This window comes from Hypomesus nipponensis, chromosome 6 (assembly GCF_054491055.1).
Source record: "Hypomesus nipponensis isolate SF chromosome 6, ASM5449105v1, whole genome shotgun sequence".
NCBI classification, from domain to species: domain Eukaryota; kingdom Metazoa; phylum Chordata; class Actinopteri; order Osmeriformes; family Osmeridae; genus Hypomesus; species Hypomesus nipponensis.
The window spans coordinates 5469074-5490329 of record NC_140366.1 but is presented as its reverse complement, the minus strand read 5'-3'; the positions used below and the strand labels follow the sequence as shown (position 1 = coordinate 5490329).

Below are 21256 nucleotides of genomic sequence, written 5' to 3'. Positions count from 1 at the left end.
CACTGGGGGGCCAGACAGGAGAAGAGCTTGGGCGGGCACTTTTGAAAGGTGGGACCACCAGACAGTTGTCAAAAGAAGACCGCAGGTGGCGGGTGGGGGTGTAAGATTAGACGAGAGTCTTGATGTAGTCGGGTGCAGTCCCATTCACTGCTCGGAAGGTCAGTACCAGGGTCTTGAATCTGATACGAGCCGTTATGGTAAGCCAGTGGAGGGAGATGAGGAGCGGGGTAACATGGGAGCGTTTGGGTAGATTGAAGATCATGCTGCATTCTGAATCTTCTGGAGAGGGCGGGTTGCGCATGCTGGGAGACCGGCGAGCAGCGAGTTGCGGTAGTCCTATTTGGAGAGGACAAGTGCTTGGAGTAGCAGCTGGGTGGAATGCTCAGACAGGCATCTCTTGATCTCCCAGATGTTGAAGTGGATCTCCACGGCTTAGAGACTGCAGCAATGTGGGCTGTGAAGGAGGCACGCCTCGATTCTAGCTGAGGTCTCCGGATCATTAGCGGGGACAACAAGTACATCTGCGTGTCGTCAGTGTAGCAGTGGTAGGAGATGCCATGGGAGGTGATTATTGGTCCAGGTCAGGTGGTGTACAGGGAGAAGAGAAGGGTTCCAAGGACAGAGCCCTGTGGGACACCAGTGGTGAGCCTGACACTTTGCCTCCCCAAGAGACCTGGTAGGATCTGCCCGAGATGCATTGCCAGAGATGCCCATCTCAGAAAGTCTAGCGAGCAGGATCTGATGGTTAACCGTATCAAATGCTGCAGAAAGGTCCAGCAGAATGATGACGGATGATCTTGAGGCCGCTCTGGCAGACAGGAGGACAGTGGTAAATGACAGGCAGTTCCTGTGGTGGCCAGTCTTGAAGCCTGATTGGTTGTGGTCAAGCAGGTTGTTCTAAGAGAAAGTGTTTCTGCTGGTTAGATACAGTGCATTCAATTGTAGCAGTGATACTGGTTTGTAGTTCTGGAGGACGGCAGGGTTACGGGAGGGTTTAAGGGGGTAACTCTGGCCTGTTTGAAGACAGAGAGGAAGGTGCCGGAAGTAAGAGAGGAGTTAAGGACATAGAGAAGAAAAGTTATGATGGAGGGAGAGATGGTTTGAAAGAGAGGAGAGGGGACTGGGTCAAGGGAACAGGAGGTGGGGCGATGAGAGAGAATGAGGTCAGAGATCTCTGCCTCGGACAGGGGAGAGAAAGAGTTTAGACATTTAAGGCCTCATTTACTAACATTGCGACCGCAGTTTAATCTGCGTCTTTGCCCAACCGCAAATAGCGCGGTTGGGCAAAGTGAAGTGTGTATTTTGCATGGTATTTATCAAACCAGATCCTCGTTGGGCAATTAGCCCCTTACTCCGCCCTTAAGTGTTAATTAGCGTGCCATTAAAAGACGGGAGAAATCGCCTGCATGTTATTGCCACCATGGGTGATTTGAGGAAAAGGAAAAGAAGGTTCAGCAAACAGGAGATAGAAATGTTGGTTCACGGAGTTACAGTTAACATTAACATGTTACAAGGCAAGGTCGTAATTATATGGGGGGACAGGGGGACACGTCCCCCCCCAATATTTAAAGAAGGACAATTTGTCCCCCCCAATATTTGTTCCTACTGTATGATTATGTGGGCAATATGGATGACTGCTAGCCTACGTCCTTCTTTCCAGCTCCAAAAATATCAAATCGCGGCCAGTCCATTTCCCAAATCCATTTGACTTGCCTTACACTATACATTAACGAAACCTATTTCTCCTGAAATCATGTAATGTTTTCCTATACGTCAATGAGTGAGTTAGCAGCACAACATCAGACAGACATTTGGCAAGTTTTATTGGCTGGTAAATATCCAGTATTTGGCTAACATAATCCCTGAGATAAGGACTAGGTGAATTACACTAGAATTTTGCGAGAATTGTAGAATTAGTGTGAATTTCGATTGCAATACTATACAGTTTGTATGGGACTTTTGACAAGCTAGCCAACAACAAATTATACAGGCTAGCATGTAGCCTGGCTTTACAGCAAACTGGGATAGGCTAGCAGTCATGCAGTGACAGGCTAGTCAAACGTACTAAAGCTTTGAAACAGTTTTGGGCTACGTTCCTGTTCTCTGAATTGAGCTATCTAGCAAGATATTTTAGACTCCTGACATTTGTTCTTTCTTCCTTCATCATTTTCATCCCTATGGAATTGCGTTGCTGTTGTATTTCACAGTATAGTGGCCAAAAATGAACGAGACTTCAGCAGCCGACGTCCGTTATTTATTTGGAAAGAAAAAAAGTATGTTTCTGTAGATGTTAGACATTATTAACAGAGTCGTAGTTCATTTAAAACAATTTAAGGTATAAGACACCATACTGACATTAATAGCTTTTAAGTGACATTGTGAGTGAATGTATATGGGGAAGATGGGGTAATAAGCCCAACACAGAAAATCCCACAGCTGTCCCCCCGAATGTTTGATTGACTATTTCGCCCCTGTTACAAGGAAGAAATACACCTCTCCTCCCATCTCTTTGCGGCACACACTCACTTTCCCTTATACCCTCCCAGCAGCGGTAATCTGCGTTTTTACTCAAGTGCGCTGCCTTTGTAAATACGGTTTTATGTCTTTACCCGCTATTTTATGCCAGAAATGGGTGCAATCCTGTTAGTATATGAGGCCCTTGGTAGAAACTGGCGTATCCCAGTAGCCTATCAGCTTGTGGGTAGTGGTGTTTCCTGAACATGGTGGGTTGCCTATTTGTATAGGCCATATTGTGTGTATTGTGGGTATTGAATTCTAGTCCTGTGATTGCTTGTGACTTGGTGGTCGCAATGCAGTGATGTGTATAAGTCTAGTGTTTCTTTAAAAGTGTAAGGGCCCATGTAGACACATAGTGAGGGATGGTTGTCGATGGTTGACTTAATTAGCAAGTCTGTCCATTGTGACATTTCCCTCAAACTCCTACCAACAAAATGTTGTACCACGAACAAAAGTCAAAACTCACCATAACCATGGGAGGAAGGATTATGAGTAAAGTATGACATGGATAAAATGTTTCCTTCTGAAACACAAGGGGGAATGGATTTTGAAAGGGACAACAATGAGAAGAGGACTAACATGAAAAAATCACATCGGCCCATTTGAAATTTAATTATAAACCGACAAACATGCCAATTATATTGGGGGGTGACATTTTCCTTCCTTGAACAGTTCCCACTGGGAATATTGCCCCTGCTCTAGAGGCCTAATCTATGATACAGTAAATCAGATTGGTGTATGTTATTGCTTACTGCTGGTGGAAAAGTGAGGAATAAATCACTGGTAATTACTTTAAAGTATTAATGATGATTTATGCCTTTTATTTTTTGTGTACTTTAATCAGAAAAAAACATGCCCCTGTCGAAGTGCTTTCACAACCCTTAACTCAAGCGAAGAATAACTGTATATTATATTGCCCTTTCTCTGTTTCACATTGGCTCCTCTGATGCCACTCTGAACATATGGAACCCTGAACATTTATTCAGGTTTAGCTAAGCTCAAAAACTTGTCTATCATGTTGCTTTGGTGGCTAGAAATTATAATGTTTAAATTTTAATATTAATACAAAAATAGTTTTCCGTTACAATTGTACTGTCAGAACGATTTCAGAGGCATACCAAAAGAATGGTTGCTCAGATACAACACTGTAGTGTAAGTAGAAAAAACAGATAAATGAAAAGCATACTAAAATGCTTTTGAGTATAATTTATTGATTTGATCACACACAGACACAATATAGATGTTTCTTTTTGTGTTGTTGAAAAGACAAAAGAAAAGACAAAAAAAAACTCTTGTTGCATATCAAACAATCAAGAATTCACGAACATTACAGATAAATAAACACGTAAAGTTGAGAAAATTCTATTGTCAATCAGAACATATAAAGCAAAACAACGTTTACAATATTTGTTACAAACTTCAATACGGTCAATACACACACGCACACACACACGGAAACATTCTTTCCGAAGACCTGCAATGGTATCACAAAGATTAACATAAACAAACAACTCCATTATCAATGACATAACTCAACCATTATCATTATTACAACTAATGCTGTCCCTCCATCTCTTTAATATTTCTTCAATCTGCAGATTGCTTTAACATATGGACAGATCTGAACAGAGAAAGTAGGATCATCTTCATTACAATGGCGAGACTGACATTCATTGGATGATAATTTGGCTACATGAAGTTCAACACAAACACAACAAAATTATCGAAATTCAGTGTGAAGTGCATTCAAGGCATGGTGAAAAGTGCAAAGAATGAGATTTCGTAATGACATATTTGGAAAGAGATAATAATGCATGTGGATATATAATAAATGTTATGTATAAAGTATGTGACAAATCTTACGTATAGTCATTTTGCTGTTAGTATTTATTTGATTGTATACACTGTGAGTATGTAATATGTTGTATTTATTGGCATTAGGTCAAAATCGTAGGGACACTGTTGTCTGTTAGCATCAAATACTTGCTTGAGGTTGATGCTTATTCTAGTAATACTATTGCATGAATTCTCATGTGAACAGAGACAGGGTGAAATAAGGGTGATTGGGATCGATTTTGAATTTCAAGCTTTTAAAGAATGCCTTGTCAGCTGGCTGGAGAATGCAATGTATATGAAGGAAAGCACACAACATGCGTGTTGTTGCCTCACACGAATAAGGAACTCAATGTTGGGGGCTGTCACATCCCAAATGTGTCCTGGGCGGTCCTCGATCGCGAGCTCAGAAATCATTTTGTCTTGAGAAGCTAACCACTTTCGCACACAGAAACAGGGTTAGAGCAGGGGGCTTGGACGGAGGAGAGTGCCTCTGGCTTCCTGCAAATTGGGAGGCAAGTACTTGTATCTCAGTTTTTCTCATAGGGAACCTTTCTCAGATCCTTGAACTTTGACTTGCTCTACTAGCTGGCCCTCATCTTGATTGAGGTATTTACTCCCAGCAATGCGCTTATAGCCGTTTACAACTTCCTTCACTTACCTTTAAATAATTGATTTTGGCACGTTCCAGGCCCTGGCCAATGGCCTTAACTTGGGCGTGCCGTGTTCCCTGTCTTCACCACCTGTACTCTTCCATAGCTCCCTTCAACCTGGCCTCAATCCACTTGCCCTCCCGTTTTCTGTCTTACTACTGGTAACATTCATGCTCGGTAGTCAGGTTTAATTAAGGATGAGTTAAAAGGTTAAGGCAAAAATTGTGTTAGGTTTGGCTTGGTTAGTGTATTAGGGTGAACTTGCAGTTTTTTGCTTGCCGTTTTGCTAGCTTTTTTGAGGTTGATTAGGGTTTCCACACACATGAACAGGTGGGGAGCTACTCATTTAGAGCATACAGAGCATACATAATGGTTATTGATTGCAACGTTGATCATTTCCTTCATTAGCAAAGCCTTTTAGCACAGGCCAAATCACCCCAAATCATTCACCCAAGCTGTGCTTGAGGTCAGACAAAATAAAACAACCGTTTCTATCAAACATTCGTACAATATATTAGCTATGAAAATGTTGTGACCATTTTATGAGCTCCTGTTATTTTCCTCCCTCCATGCGTTGCAGCGTCAACTTCATATTTGTTGGGTGCCCCGCCCACTTATGTTGTCACATCTGTGAGGGCATACAATTTAGACTAAGTAGTTTCACAGCTAGGGATCAGCTAAAAGAAGTCCAGGCGAGAAAGTAAACCCTATCTCACTGTCCCATTGGACCTTATGTTCCAATTACCCTTAATTCACCAAATGTATGATAAGGAAAATGTCAAAGGCCGGTGATTGGCACATCATAGATTTAGATGGCTTTGATACAACAGAAAAGATAACAACCGTTCATTAGTATTCACAGAAACAGCCTTTGATGCAGTTTGATTGATTTGTTTGATTAGATACCCATAACACTGAATGGGTTCAGAGAGGAAGATCATCATAAAACACAATCTCACTTCAGTCATGTTAATTTAGAGCCGACTAATTTAGCTGACAATAACACAACAATACGTCTTAATTACACTATCATACAAATGAAGGCAATAAATAATAATGTTGCTGTTCCTAGAGTTCCATAGCCTAGGAGTTTCAGTCTTTGCAAATAGCCATTACCCAACTAAAAATGACACACGCGTAAGTCACAGTGATCCTATGAGGGAAGCCACTGGAGCCTGTCTCGGCTGCATGCCGTAACCCTTCATACTTTTCTGCCATTCCCTGGCCCTATCACATAACAAAAACCTCAGGGTCCAGAAGCCTGTGTAGATTTCCTGCACTCAGTGTTCGAACCATGGGGTTCCCAGTCATCATCCGCATGGCACAGCTCCCGTGCAGGTGTTTGGGGAGATAACCAACATGGACTTTTATGATGATGTGTACATCTGACTGGGTTGCCCCTTTGTGAGATCTACATACATATCTAAACATGAATATCTGTATGTGGCTTTTAAGAACAGGAAGTTTTATTTTCATGTCAATTTATTTCATTTTCCTGTCTTCATCGGATGACAATTTGCTTGCTTTTCTTTGCTGTGTGTTTAAACAACTTGCATTGCCGAGTGTGGGGCATTCACAGCCGCAGCAGTGCAGCCAGTGATTAAATACTGGAAGCTACAGGTAGCTTTGTTAGCTACTAGCATCCTTGTTTGCTTTGTCTGTAATAACAATAAACAGACAAAGGGTGGTGATGGCTAAGATGGTACTAGATAGCTACTACGTCCTTGTTTAAATCCCAGAAATCATATGGGACAATTAGAGCAGCAAGACAATGGACATTACTTGTTATGGGGTCCATTAATTGGTTGATACGTCCCGTCACTATAAAGGTTCAACGTTCAATGCTGAAATCCATCGCACCGCCCTTGGCTCCTCCCCCAACCCTGACTTTCATTGACAATGTATTGTAACTTGCCTCATTGCTGCATGTGTGAATAGTTTTTTACCTAAAATTTGCTCTTTACTCCTCACTGGCGGCTAAGTGTGAATAGTTGGTGTGGAGGTGTGTTTTTCTAGCTAGTTTAGTTTGAACTGGGCCTATACTGATGTTTCTTGTCCACTAGGCCCTTGAAATGGATGCTGTGTCTGTAAACTATTTTGTAATTGGAACCATAATTGCTGTAATCATCCAAATAGAGCAATAGTGTGTGCAATTAGAAGTGTATAGGATTTGGTTCTCTTTCTATACGGTTTCTTCATCTGCGTCTATGCCAGCTATCTCATACTGCCATGCAAGGACTGTCAAATGACATTTCAAAATTCAAAATGTCACCAGTTAAATTCAGCCTCTGAACTCTGTTAATGGAGATGAAGATGGAGTAGAGTTTTGAGTTGTGCGTCAAATTCAGAAAAAACAAAGGACTCCAAAGACAGGAATAGACATAATCCAAAGAATAGTTTCCCTATGGAAAGTCTTACAAATCTGTAATACTACACATTCAGCTCATGGAGTAAAGACTTGACTATAATTTGCAGAAATGTCACAAAAGGTTTGAGATGAGATAGGTTCTCAAAGAGAAAACGCTTGCAGAAAACATGCATGTGTGATAGATTAGGTCAAAAATACTTGGTTCAATCTGAAACTAAAATGTGAACCTTCAACTTTATCTTCCAGTTGACTCCCCATGGCCATCATTAGTAGTCCCCATTGGCAACCATTAGTCCACCTTGTGAACCAACAATGTTTCCAAAATGTCTCAATAATGCCTGGATGACCTGGTTTTCCTGGATGTCTAGCTGTGGTTGGGGTGACCTTTGACCTGAAACCCCTACAGGGAGACTTCCTGCTTGTTGCCATGGCCGTTGGCGAGGACGGAGGGCCCGGCGGAGGGCTTTTTTATGGAAGTGAGGCGTATGGCAGACGTGCTGTGCAGGTAGCTGGGGTTCCTGTCGTGGTATGGTTTCCGTCCACAGCGCAACTGGGCATTGAAGTGGCGCCGGAAGCTTTCGCTGAGCAGGTAGAGGGCAAAGGGGTTGACGCAAGAGCTGGAGAAGCTGAGGATTCGTGCCAGTAGGGTGACTATGAGGTGGGCAAGAGACAGGTCCATCTGCTGGTAGTGGAAGGAACGGTACATATAGAGGATGTGGTTGGGGAACCAGCACAGGGCGAACAGACCCACGAACACCAACACGATCTTGGCTAGGCGCTTCCTGGTCTCCATCTGTGGGGAGAGGAGAGGTGCACATGAGAACCGTACAACCATGAAGAATCCCGCCTGCCTATACAAGCGATGATGCGTGAACAGATATAATGGAGTGAGCTTCCACTTGCTCTTCAATTTCCCTTGACTGCGATGGACCACTTAAGGTGGGACAGTGATTGACAGACTGTCACAACCTTTTGGAGTCAACCGTTACAATCCAATTGCGTTGCATGTTTTCTCCATCCATAATGTAGTGTTTCTGATGATGATCAGTGTCAAACAAGATCACAAGTGCTGCTATAGGTTATGTCCTGTATAGTCTAGGCCAGGGGTTCTCAAACGTTTTGGGGCCAGGGACCCCTTACAGGGGTGAACATTTTCCAAGGAACCCCCCATAATTGTAACACCCATTCAGCAAACTCTTTGTGCTCTTACCTAGACACAATATGCTCAATATGATACAGCACAACTTTCCAATGTTATAATTTATGGCAAAGTATTTCGCGGACCCCTAGGGTTCCGGGGGACCCTACTTTGAGAACCACTGGTCTAGGTAGATGGAGATTGTTGTATCATTTGGAAGAAATTAAGATAAGAAATGTTGATGTCTTTGACTGCTACCTTCTATGAATCAGTGAGAAGGAAGAGACCCATTTGTGGTAAACTGCTAAGTTGGTTGGTTTTAGTAGCTTCAGTTAGATGTAATTGTCTTTATTTAATTAGGTTTCTTATTGTGAGATCATATGGACCTGATCCTACAGCAGGGGTACACTGTAAAAAAAAGAGTTGAAATTGTGGCAATTTTTCTGTAAACTATACGTGTTTTTTTCTGTATTTCTGACTGACAGGAAATACAGATAGATAGACAATGGCAAACTGTAAATGTATATTTTTACATTAAATTTACAGCCAAATGTTGTCACTTCAAGATACAAGATATTTTTTACAAATATTAATACAATGTTCAGCAAAATGTTCTGTTAAAACACATAATTTCATAATAGTAACATTTTCACCTAAATGTTCTGTATAAACACATTAATTCAAAACTAGCTATTTTAACAGTTATTTTGCAGATATTTACTTTCATCCCACGAACAAATAACTTCTTAATAACATCATTTTTGGTTTAGACATAGGAACCTTGAATTATGAACTGAGCTCGGGTAGTTGACGTCATGCAAACCAAGCATGCACCAGTCAATATCAAAGACTACAAAAGCCTTCAAAAGCCTTTTTGGGGCTATCTTGTTGTTTATGATAATTGACCAATGCACTCATAGTAAAGCTCTCTCTTGGAAGTTGCTTTGGATAAAAGCATCTGCTAAATGAACAGGGGCGATTCTAGGTTCCCACTTTTGGGGGGCAAAGCCCCAAGATAAAACCTATTGTATTTCTTGAGACCCAGCAAAACTAGGGGGGTCTAGGGGCATGTTACCCCAGAAGACATTTTTGAAAATATCCTTTTAAAAAGTGTCCTCTGGTGGGTTTTAGGAAGAGAAATTAGCACATTTTTTTTCAAATATATTTTCTTTCATAAAAAATATTTGGGGAGTATAATTAAACTTTTGGGGGGGGCTCCAGCCCATTATTATTATTATACATCTTCTTCTGCCATGGGAGTCTATGACAGCCCCTAGAACCGTATTGTCAGAAGTTATATAGATGCTCCGCAATTTTGAATGTTAAGGAAAAGCATTATTTCATGACTTCACTTACAATTCTTGTCGAATCTTCTTCAAAATAGTTTTTTCGCTAACTCTCCTGTAAAGTTGCCCAATCTTCACCAAATTTGGCACAGTCATCAACCAAGCCACCATAAAAGAAGTGAGGTCATATCTCACCACCTCTTTACTGCATTGACACCAAATTTGGTAGAAGGACTAGGGACCCTGTTCTAAAGAGGTCCAATAGGTCATGCCATTTCACCTCTAGGTGGCGCTGCAATAAGCAAACATTTGGCACCAATTATCTTCAGATCAAGCCTCACAAACGTTTTCACATATTTGCTGAATTGACATCAAACTTGGTACAGGTGCTCGGGATCCTGGTCCAATGAAGACCACAAAAGGTTGTGTCATCTAACCGCTAGGGGCAAATCCCATGTCTGACACATGTTAACTTGTGATACCAGATTAATTGATGCAGCCGCCATTTTACGTTTCTTAAAACGTTTTTTCCCTATTCCTCCAACAAAATGTATCCAATATTCACCAAATGGCATGGATTATCTTCAGACCACAATCACCTTGACATGTCATATAGGACTGAATTACAGCTGTTTAAATTTGGGCCTAATCTGACAACCGCTTGCCAGTTGAATAACTGCTTATATTTTTACTCAGTAACTGAACACAGTAATTTCCAGCACTGAGAATAGCTCACTAGGATAAATTGGTGTCCTGGCGAGGGCAATGTAAGAGGTTCGAAGCCAACGAGCCTGCCATGTCACTGGTTTTCTGTTTAGCGAGACTGTAAACCACTGTGAAGGAAGCCAGGTCATGGCAATCCGCACACAAACTATCAAAAGTATTTTAGATTTTCGAAACGGTTTGATCGGTACAGCCAATCAAAATCTGCGGCAAAGCCGGCAAACAGGAAGTTGGGTCGTATCTCAGCAAATCTTTTGATGTATTCAAAGCTGCATTTATTCAGAACCCAGTTCTGAGGATGTCTAAAATGTTTTTTGTTCATTTTACCTGCTTTACTGGCTTGGCCACCTCATTTCTGCTTGCAGCTATATTTTACAATTTTTTTTCTTACAGTGTAGGCTACTCAATTAGAAACTCAAAAGGTCCACTCACCAAATTTCCATTCAGTCCAGGGTCCGGAACAGTGATGGTTTATTTTTCTGGCCCTTTTTCTGGGGGTAATTTTGTTCAAAGTGTCAATGCTTTGTGTCATAGTGACGATTCAGGTTACCACTTTTGACAAGGGTAACCGTCTCATTGCAGATTAAACACATTGGTTGTGTACTCCCCACCGGCAACACAAATTCATACTTGTCAGTCCATTCTGTCTGAAATTTGCAATTATAGGAATCAAGGTTTCACTTTTTATTGGGTTTTGTCACGCCATGATTTTTGCTAAGGAAGAAACAGGTACTGTTAGCAAATCGATTAGCCTGCCTTGTTGCGAATGATACACAACCTGCGTGACCTACAGAGGTTGAAGCCAATGTTGAGTGAGTGAGTTGTCATGGTGATTACAGTTATTACAGCTCCTGATTGGATCTTTGGATTGGACACAGAAGATACAAACCACATCTAGAAACCAGGTCCGCCTATTGAGTACCCCCGCCCCGAGTGCTAATCCTGGTCCTAGATTCCAGAGTTCTGATCTGAAAGATTACAGCTCTAATCCCACATCATGGCTAAATTGAATATATGAGGTTTTGGACAAGTTGATTGGATATGTTTCATCTCAGGTGCGTTTTTCTGCTGCGGAAGAGCAGTGGCCTTGGAGAGCTGCTGCTCTTGTCAAAAGACCTCTTCCATCATCAAACGTCATTTAATTTTAAAACCACAATCAAACACCAGCACATTTATTAATTAAGAACTATGGCATCTATGTGAAGGGTTTCTATTCCATAAATGTTCAGGTTACATAACTCATGTATGTGAATTCTCAGCTCAGCATGCTTTAACATGTCAATCATTCACTGCCTATTTGTTTCAAAATAAAACAAATTAAAACATCTATTATCTAACTGCAAAGATTATAGAAAAAAACTGGTCAGTTTCTAACTCTTAATTCATGCAAACCTATAATTCACCATACTGTAAAAAAGCCCTTTATGATTACAATCTGATTAAAAAACATTTCTCCACAGCAGGGACATCCTTGGAAGTATTTACCACATGATCACACAACAGTCTACCAAAGTGAATTGTTATTCTAAAGGAAACCTCAAATTAAATGTTGTTTCTTTCCAATATATGAATGGTTTAATATTTTTGCTGCAAGGTTATAGTATGTTTTTAAAAGCAAGTCAGTATTTTATGTCCTATGGTAAATTGTTTAAAGCTTTTTGCAAGATTTGTAATAACTCTTCTCAGGACTTTGACAGCTTTTATTCTTTACCCAGTCCAATTGATTTCACACAACTTCAATTACGCTGAGGTCTGAATTAGGGGGTGGCCAAATTTGATTCTAGGGTGGCCAATAAGGACTGGTCTTTTTCAAGTCTATCTCCAGATGATTATGTACCTTCTGGCTTTTTCATGTACAATGTATGTGGGCGTTCTACATTTGTGACACATACATTATAGATCTTGATTCATGAATGGGACATCTGGATGTGTGAAAGCACCAGGATAGTAATTACACAGGTTGCCATTATGTCCTGTCCTTTTCTTTTAAGAACCTTGAGAACCATTGATACCAACGTGAATGTCCTTAGACAGCTGCTGGTAGACAGATGTAGCTGGTGGTTGTTCTTATTCATAACTCTGAGCTGAAAGGTTTCCTCTGCCGTGGCCATGTTTTTCCATGAGGGTCAGCTGGATAATAGATATTCAACACAATATAAGTTTCAAGTTGTTATTGTCAGTAACACAAGGCCCCTCCCTCACCTTCGCTCTATCTTGCATACACATACACACACATGCATACTGTAGTTTCTGTATTTTTTTCTGATGTAATACATCACTGTAAAAATATTAAAAAATCGGAAGACACCTCCACTCTCTATAACCATTCTCTGGTTTGGTTACTTCCATTTTTTTCCCTTTTTCCGTTTCTCTCTCGTTCTCTCTTTATTGCTCTACCTTTTTCACTCTCTACTTGATCTGTAGGCTCTCATCAGGCATAGGTAGAGTTCCACATAATAACAGTTTCATCCATTCACTGCAGTCCTGATGTTATCTGTTAGCTCTAAACGAGGGTGGATTCTATTCAGCTGAATTCCCATTGGAGGAGGCTAATAGGAGATTAGACCACCATCTCTACGCTCCTTGTTGCCACGTGGCTAATCTTGCTAGGAAACTCTGATTCAATCATCTAATTATGTCTGAAACACAAATGTGATGGCAACTAATCTTACTACCACAACAATGATGGGGATGTGCATAGACAGGGGTTGAGGGAATAATAAGGAATAATGAAGGCACTGCGGCTTCAAGTTCACTTCACTGTCACAACCACATTCCTCCTCTCCTTCCCCTTCCCCTCCTTTCCTCCTCTCCTTCCCCTTCCCCTCCTTTCCTCCTCTCCTCCCCCTTCCCCTCCTTTCCTCGTCTCCTTCCCCTTCCCCTCCTTTCCTCCTCTCCTTCCCCTTCCCCTCCTTTCCTCCTCTCCTCAACTGTACATTTTACAGAGGGCATAATATAAATCGTTGTGGGATGGCAAATGCCTGATCATCGCCCACCGGCAATTGTCCTCCCTTCCTCGTCGGTGGTGTAACGATGGCCCCATTCGTTTATTGACCTATCAGTCACTGCCACCCTTCAACTGAGGTCTGAACGACCTTTTCAAACTCAACCAGGACTAATCACTTTTACCTAAGGTCACTACATGGCAGCACACACCTGTAAACCTCTTGTGAAATCAGCAAAGTTGACTTTTTGAGGTATGATATCTTGCAGTTTTGTTTTGTAAAGCAGTCAGAACCTGCAATATTTTACGAGAATTTACTTGAGATCCGATCTTGTTGTAGTTTTGCAGAATTATGCACATTTGTACTTGAGTCTTGCAAATGCAGACCATTCCATTGCACTGACCATGGTAATATTGTTAGAATTAAGTCCTTCAGGCCCTTGATTAGCTACAACACTTACAATAAGCACTAATTGTATGTTGCTTTGGATAAAAGCCTATTCTATAAACATATGAATGCTCTGCTTCTGATTCATACAATATGCTGTTTCTTACTCTGCATGAGATGCAAAGAGCAGCGATTTAGAGGTCTCTGTTTAGCAAGACTCTAAACCCACCAGACAGACTGTAGTTTTAATTAATAACTTCCATTCCATCCCTGACCTCCAGCTCTCAGCAGTTAAGCTGCAAAGACAATCATGCAGCAATTAGTACTAAATCCTAACAGGGTGCCATACTGGAAAGCACTGCAGATTCTCTGTATTGAATAGGATAGGACATAGTATGCATACATGTGAAATCGTTGCTGTTTGTTGAGAAACACACTGTGGGTGGCCATGACATGTCAGGTTAACTCCATTTGACTGCAACTTGCCAGCTTGTTAGCATTTACATGCGCTGCCATCTTATTTTTGTTCATATTAATGTAAAGCTTGTATCCTGTCCATTTGTGTTCATTTACAATGTCCAATTTACATAGGTTGTGCAGTTTGGATTTGTGTAAGGCGTATCTGTGAGTGGTTAGACTAGGAGTTGGGGTGAGCAGATGCACTAGATCCGACTATAAGGATTTTGAAGGATGTGACTTCATGCCTGCATGTCAAACCTCCTCGTCTGTCTACAGGCCTACGTGTCTTTCATCCCACCTGTCTCTTGGTGTGCTCGCTGATCTCTCCAGGCATATCATGAGCACTCTTGATGAGCGTGCGGGCAATGTGGTAGTAGTAAACAGAGATGATGCCCAACGGAACCAGGAAGTACACCAGGAAGATCATGACCGAGTGGATCTTCGGATGCATCTGATTGGACAGGGGGTAGGGCACACAGTTGACGAAGGTCACATTGTTTCGGCCGTGCATGGAGACCACCTGAGGGGAGAGGATGGACATGGTTTAACCCTGCCGTACACCTGTGTGTGTGTGTGTGTACGTGTGTGTGTGTACGTGTGTGTGTGTGTCAGTGACCTGTGAGAAGATGGCCTCTGGCACGGCGAGCAGGATAGATACCCCCCAGATAGAACCAGCCTTCAGACAGGTCCAGAACACTGCGCTGGAGGTCTGGATATCCATAGGGTTCACTATGGCTTTGTACCTGCAGGAGAGGGGAGGGAAGGGGAGGGGAGAATCATTTTTTATACGTGGGGTTGCAGCAAGCTAATCCATAACCTAGTTTTGCAAGCACTGTGCTGAACCCCAGGGATCTACAGTCTGAAACCAGTGTGACACCTTCACAGACCAGCAACTAGGCTCCTCAAAAACGAATACACAGAGCTACACGTGAGGACACAAGATTGTCTTGACGTCAATCGTGTTTTTGTTCTCTGCCACACATTGATAACGGATGCACACATGCACGCACACCGCTGAAACATGCAACCAAAAAACATGCCCTAAACATGTGACGCACATCCACAAACACGTGCTCCTGCTCTCACACTGTCTTCACAACTCAACTCACATTATTACAAGTTATATACTTATTGATGATAGGTTCTGATAAATATTTAAATGAGATTTTTACTTGTTCCCCTTCTACACATGAAAATGGAATTACCCCACCAGCTGTCTCCCAAGCTCCTATTTCCTTGGCCATCAATTATGTAATTACTATTTAATCAATCTAATTAAGGACGCTGTATTTCTTAATACTTGGTAATGAGAGAGAGGACCGTGGCATGGGAAGGCACCTCTGGTCTGTGAGGACAGAGGGGACAGACAGACAGACAGACAGATACAGATTTCTGTTCATAACTACACTAAGCTTCATTGATGTAGGAACCATTCCACTGTGACCATTCATATGATGACAAAATGCCAGAAAACGGCGTCCATGTCTAAACGTCTTCATACCCACATTGTATTCATGTTACAGTAAACATGTCACCATGTATGCTCCGCATGATCAGATGAATAAATCATCGAAGTGACCATCTAAGCTTATTACAGTGCTCCTGATAGCCTACACAGCCCAAATGTGATTGGTGTGGCACATAATTAATAACTAATAGCTATAACTGCACTACCGTTATCACGTGGACAACATGACTCCAATTGAAAGGCTGCTGAAACCGATTTCGCCGACTAAACGCACAAGAAAAAAAACACACCGAAAGGTTAGGACAAACGGATAAATGATGCTCTTTATCGATTCAACGTCATCGCCATCCTGTGCCTCAGCGTTAATCAAAAGGCCCGTGATGATGTCAGCAGGCCTCAGGCCAGGTGTTGTCAGTGAAGGTGCTTCACAGCTGAGAACCTCATCCCCCAGCTGCTCATGGATCAGGAAATGGGGAGGGTCTCTGGTGTTGAAATAGTGACGAAACGAGATGGGGAAGAGAGAGGGAGAGAGGGCCAGTACGTGAGAGAGATATACAGTACAGAGAGAGAGAGAGAGAGGGGACGTGCCAAGAGATAAATCCACAGAAATGCACCAAACCTCCTGTTCATGCTGTTGTATTCGCCAGATGCAACCACAGATCTTAATGACAACACCAGCCGTAAAATGTGTCTGAACTAACTTGGAAACAAACCAAAGTCACATATCCAAATACATAAAACCATAATCGACAATGAGATATACGATAATCTTCATCAAATCGCAAGTGTTTCCGTATTGAAGAAAAACCATGACTATTTACAGTCTGTAAATACTGAACAGAGGGTGCTCATTGAGAGAGTTTGGCTTTTTGATATCCCAGCATCAGTTTCTCACAACCTACAAACACTACAAATATTTGTGAAATTATTCAAATCCATGTTAAATGGAGAACTGAAATAAATATAGAAAAACCATTATCAGTCCATTATCAGAACGTTAATTAGTTGCAGCTAAATCATTCAAGAGCCTCAGGACACACTGCCGTGCACAAGCATTAAACAAAAGTATGCGTATAATCGCTTGTTTAGTAAATAAATTCTCACTAGTAACATTTTAAATAAATTGTAAATGTCAAACATAATCGATATACTGTATGAACTGCTTATCAAAATTGTTTGTTTATGTATTCTGTACACTGTTGCTCTGGCAATGTTAATGTGGTATGTCATGCAAATAAAGTCCACTGGGTTGAAATGATCGGAGGGAGAGAGGGAGAGGGAAAAGAGAGAGATTGTTCTGTCCTTGACCCTGCCAAGTAGCCACTCGTGGAAGCTGCTTTTTACTCTCTCGGCCGACCACACACTAATCTGCCTCAGGCAGTGAATGAAAAACACACGCACACACAGATCCTCGCTCTCTTTTCCTTTCTCTCTCTCACTCTTTCAGACGCACGCATACACGCATTATGCATGCACACACACACACACACACGACACATGGCACACACAAACGCAGTCAAACACACACACGTCCTGTCTGTGATGTGTCTTGGTGGGGAGGGGGGGGGGGTGTCGGTGGGGGAAGAGGCGGGGGGGGGGGGGGGGGGCTCCCTGGTTTGACGCCTGGAAGACCAGAAAGCAGCACCCAGGTCCTGAGCAATCCTTCTCAGGTTCCAGTGCCCAGAGGGCTGCATCATCTTATTCAGTAGAGGTGATTTGTTAGCATCCGCAGCCCAACATAACCAGGCTCAAGTCCTCTCAGCCCTCTCAGACACACTGCAACTCTATCTCTCTCTCACACACGCAAAATCCCTGTATGCACAGGTCTCTCTGAGACCGAGAGCAGATCTCTAACCGAACCCCCCCCCCAGTGTCTCCTTAGACACTCTAAACACTGCACCTATTCTCGTGAATGGGTAATGATGCCCACAAATCATCTGTTTCGAGTGGCTCAAAAAGTGGCCGGGTTCCAAGGCCAAACAGTCGCATCGGGGCCCGGGAGAGCATGAGAAACGTTTTATTCCCGTCCATGCGCTTCTTCTTCTTCTTTTTTTTTCAGTCTAGAAAGCTCTGCGTCATTCTACCAACCTCTCCTCCATCTCCCTTCTCCTTCTTCTCTCCTCCTCTCATTCCAGGGAAACCAACAAGTAATCCGTCCGTGGCTCTCCACAGACAACAATGACACAGTAATTGGGCTTGTTGAAGTCAATAAAGCAGCCCAGCAGATGTTCTTTTTGTCACCTGCGTGTGTGGAATCGGTGGTGGTGATCTTGCTGATTGCAAAGACGGGGTGGGTGATACAAAGAAGATGGAATTTGGCTTAAGCAACTGACCTTACTGGCCATGGCTAATTGCATTTTTTGATTGGTGAGCCCTGGACCTGGTCCCTGCCAGCATTTGATATGGGTTCCTAACAACCTGTGATTGGTTAACTCTAAATGACTGGACATTTGCTCCAATTAGATTTCCCAGATTGTAGAGCGTCATCATAAATGCTATGACACGTTTTTTTGCAATTATGCCGCAGACTGTCCTGCAGCTGTTAACCTGTTGTTTTTTGATGTATTGTTGAAATCGTTCCAATTGCTTGTTATACGGGCCAGACAAATCATATTGATTTGATGATAAATCCATCTATTAGATGGCCTAATGTTGATCTGCAGCCATCTGGTAGACTCTTAAGTAGAATGGGCATCGTTTAATACAGTTGTGGGTGTTCGATATATTGAACTTTACTGAAATGCAGAGCTCTGCTTGTTTTTGAATCCTACTGACATCAGTGAACTTTACTCAGAGGAAGGACTCCTAATAACGGCAGACAACCTATTTGTGGCAATATACTAGGCCGTGGGTAAAGGTCATTACTTTCCAAATAAATATATCTGTATGTGTGTCTGTGTGTGTGTCCACACAATGTGCATAAGGAAAAACGCGCACACACTTAGACACAGCATGTCTATGCGCAGGTCTCTGCAGCTCCTATTTGACAGCACATCTCTGTCTGAACCCCCCCCGTCTCTCCAAAGCTCCTCTCGACACTGCACCTGCATCGTGAATAGGTAACGAGGCTCCCAAATCATTCTTTCAGTGTTTTGAAAAGTGGCAGAAATACACTTGGCAAATGGTCAGGGACCCTGAAACATTGTGAGTTGTTTCTCTGTTTCTTTTTTGTGTTACTCCCACGTCAGCTGTCATCAGAGTCACACTAACAGACATCCAATCTGGCTCTATTTCAGAGAGCCTAATGCCAATGCTACAGTTGCTTTGATTGAAGATAATATGGCAGCTCACAGTTGTTCAGTTTAGGGTTTGGTTAGATTCAATCATCAATGCAGGGGTCAATGCAGACCCCGCTCTGCATGACTTGGAAGATGGAAATGGTGGTAATAGCATAGTGGTAGATTAATGCAACCATCATTAAATGATTACTCGCATAATATATGCACAACACTGCCATCAATCAGAAATAGGGACTGAGTAGAAATATGATCACATAATGTAATCAACTGATGTATCTTCAGATACACCATTTTAAATGTCCAACTTTGACCAGAATCTTTGCATATTATAACACTTACTATAATACAAAAATAAAGGGTTCTATACAGAACTCTGTAAAAATGTATACATGTGAAAGACTCCAGACTTGGTTCGGAACACTACAATGTTTTATGATCCTCTATGGAACCTAACCATCTAGGTGTCTACAGCAGTTTTTTTTTACAGTACACATTTCATCCAACAGCTCACTGTACAAGATTGACTGAACAATTGAAATGAAAGAAAAATATTTCTATGAAAAATGTCATCTGTACATTGAAATATTGTTGTTTACACACGCGCTCACTCTTCTTACCTGTCCGCGCTCAGCGCGGTAAGAGTGAACACAGACACTCCAACCGAAGTGAGCTGAATGACCGGTATCAGTTTACACGCCACCACACCAAAAATCCACTCTTCAAACAGATAACGGAACGCATCCACGGGCACACAAGTGACCAGCAGTAAGAGATCTCCTGCTGCCAGACTGGAGATGAATATGTTGGGAACGCTCCTCATTGCGCTGTTGGTGATGAAGATCTTCACCAGAGTGATGTTCCCTAGCAAGCCAATGGTTATGATCAGAATATAAACGGACGTCATGACACATCGAATGACAAGGTGGATAGTTTCCCCTCCATCGTCGAGGATCCAGTCTTCATCTGTGAAGTTAGTGTAACCGGAGTTCACTGCAAAAGAATAGTTGTCGAAAACATCATCCATGTCCCCTCGTAATTTGTAACGTGAATCACAGTGAAACAATTAACTTCCTTCTTGACCGTTAATGAGGCGCGCACGGGAGCTGTCCCCTTTAGATAGTGCTGAAATTGCCGTGCGCTCCTTCGGGAGGTCTGGTGCGCGTCAGGAGCCACAATGAACTGAAGCACGCGAAGACGGGCTGGCGTTCTGTCAGAGAAATAGAGAGGGAGAGAGGGAGAGAGAGGGAAAATTGAGAGAGATAGGGCCAATAAGGACGAGAAAAACAGAGGTTTAAACATAATCATTTTGCACCCTCCTATTTCTCATGTACATTTACATTTATGCATTTAGCAGGCACTTTTATCCAAAGCGACTTCAAAGAGAGAGCTTTACAAAAGAGCATAGATCACTGATCATAACAACGAGGTAGCCCCAAACATTGCAAGCAGCCAAAACATGAAGCATACATTGTCATTTGAGAACAAATAACTCAAGTTTAATGAATAGGCCTTCCCTGCATGTTTTGGTTAGCAGAGGTTAGTGAATAAAGCCATGCGAAGCTACGAACGAGATTCTGGGCATTTGAATCCCCTCATTGTGCTGTCTGGTGGGCTAGGAGAACGATTACTTAAGGATCTGTGCAGGTGTATTTGTTGTCACTTTTGAGCAAGAGGTGCATTAAGGGAGAGCTATTGCTGCACTCTTTCAGCCGCGGGAGGGGGTGGGAGGGATCCAGCAAATGCAAAATCAGGAATGCAGTGAAAGAAATGAAGTTAGAGCGAGTTGACGCGGGGTATGAGGATGGTTTATCCTTGCGGCATAGAATGCAGCTGCATATACTTTATGGAACTGAGGAAGTGACCCCTGAAAAGATGAACTGTGTGTGTGTGTGTTGGGGGAGAGGGGAGGTTGCGTGCATGCCTGTGTGTTGGCGTGGAAATGTTAAGATACATCAGAGAGAGAAAGAGGTCTCGTACATCTTCATCTGGTCTCTCATTCCTCTTCTTCATCTTCCCTTTCTCTCTAATGATGTATTATCAGACGTAGTATGATATGTTTGGCATTTAACGAAGTCAAGTTAATGTCAGTAGCCAATAACCTAATAAGGTTTTTATTTATTTAATTTATGGAACCATTGAAACCAATTACTTAAAATGAAGGGTTCGCGAATGCAAGTGTTGAGTAATGCGGCCTTGTTATAAGATGGATGAACATATATTCATGTGTTATATTTTGTAAT

The 21256-nt window shown here is 42.2% G+C and overlaps 1 protein-coding gene across 1 annotated transcript; it reads right to left on the bottom strand.

Annotated features, from left to right (window-relative positions):
* Positions 1–7771: 7771 nt before the first annotated feature.
* Positions 7772–20040, bottom strand: nmbr (neuromedin B receptor). Its single transcript, XM_084700404.1, has 4 exons — positions 19634–20040; positions 14926–15052; positions 14608–14829; positions 7772–8164 (listed from the first exon to the last, which is right to left on the bottom strand). Exons 1-4 carry the CDS (start codon positions 20038–20040, stop codon positions 7772–7774), a joined length of 1149 nt encoding a protein of 382 aa, XP_084556530.1.
* Positions 20041–21256: the final 1216 nt, after the last annotated feature.

Excerpts from the sequence above, each read along its gene's own strand:
- nmbr (XM_084700404.1), bottom strand. The coding sequence starts at position 20,040 with ATGGATGATGTTTTCGACAACTATTCTTTTGCAGTGAACTCCGGTTAC. Across the intron at positions 14,830-14,925 it reads CAGAGGCCATCTTCTCACAG|GTGGTCTCCATGCACGGCCG; the intron begins GTCACTGACACA and ends CTCTCCCCTCAG. Across the intron at positions 8,165-14,607 it reads GCGAGCACACCAAGAGACAG|ATGGAGACCAGGAAGCGCCT; the intron begins GTGGGATGAAAG and ends CTCTCCCCACAG.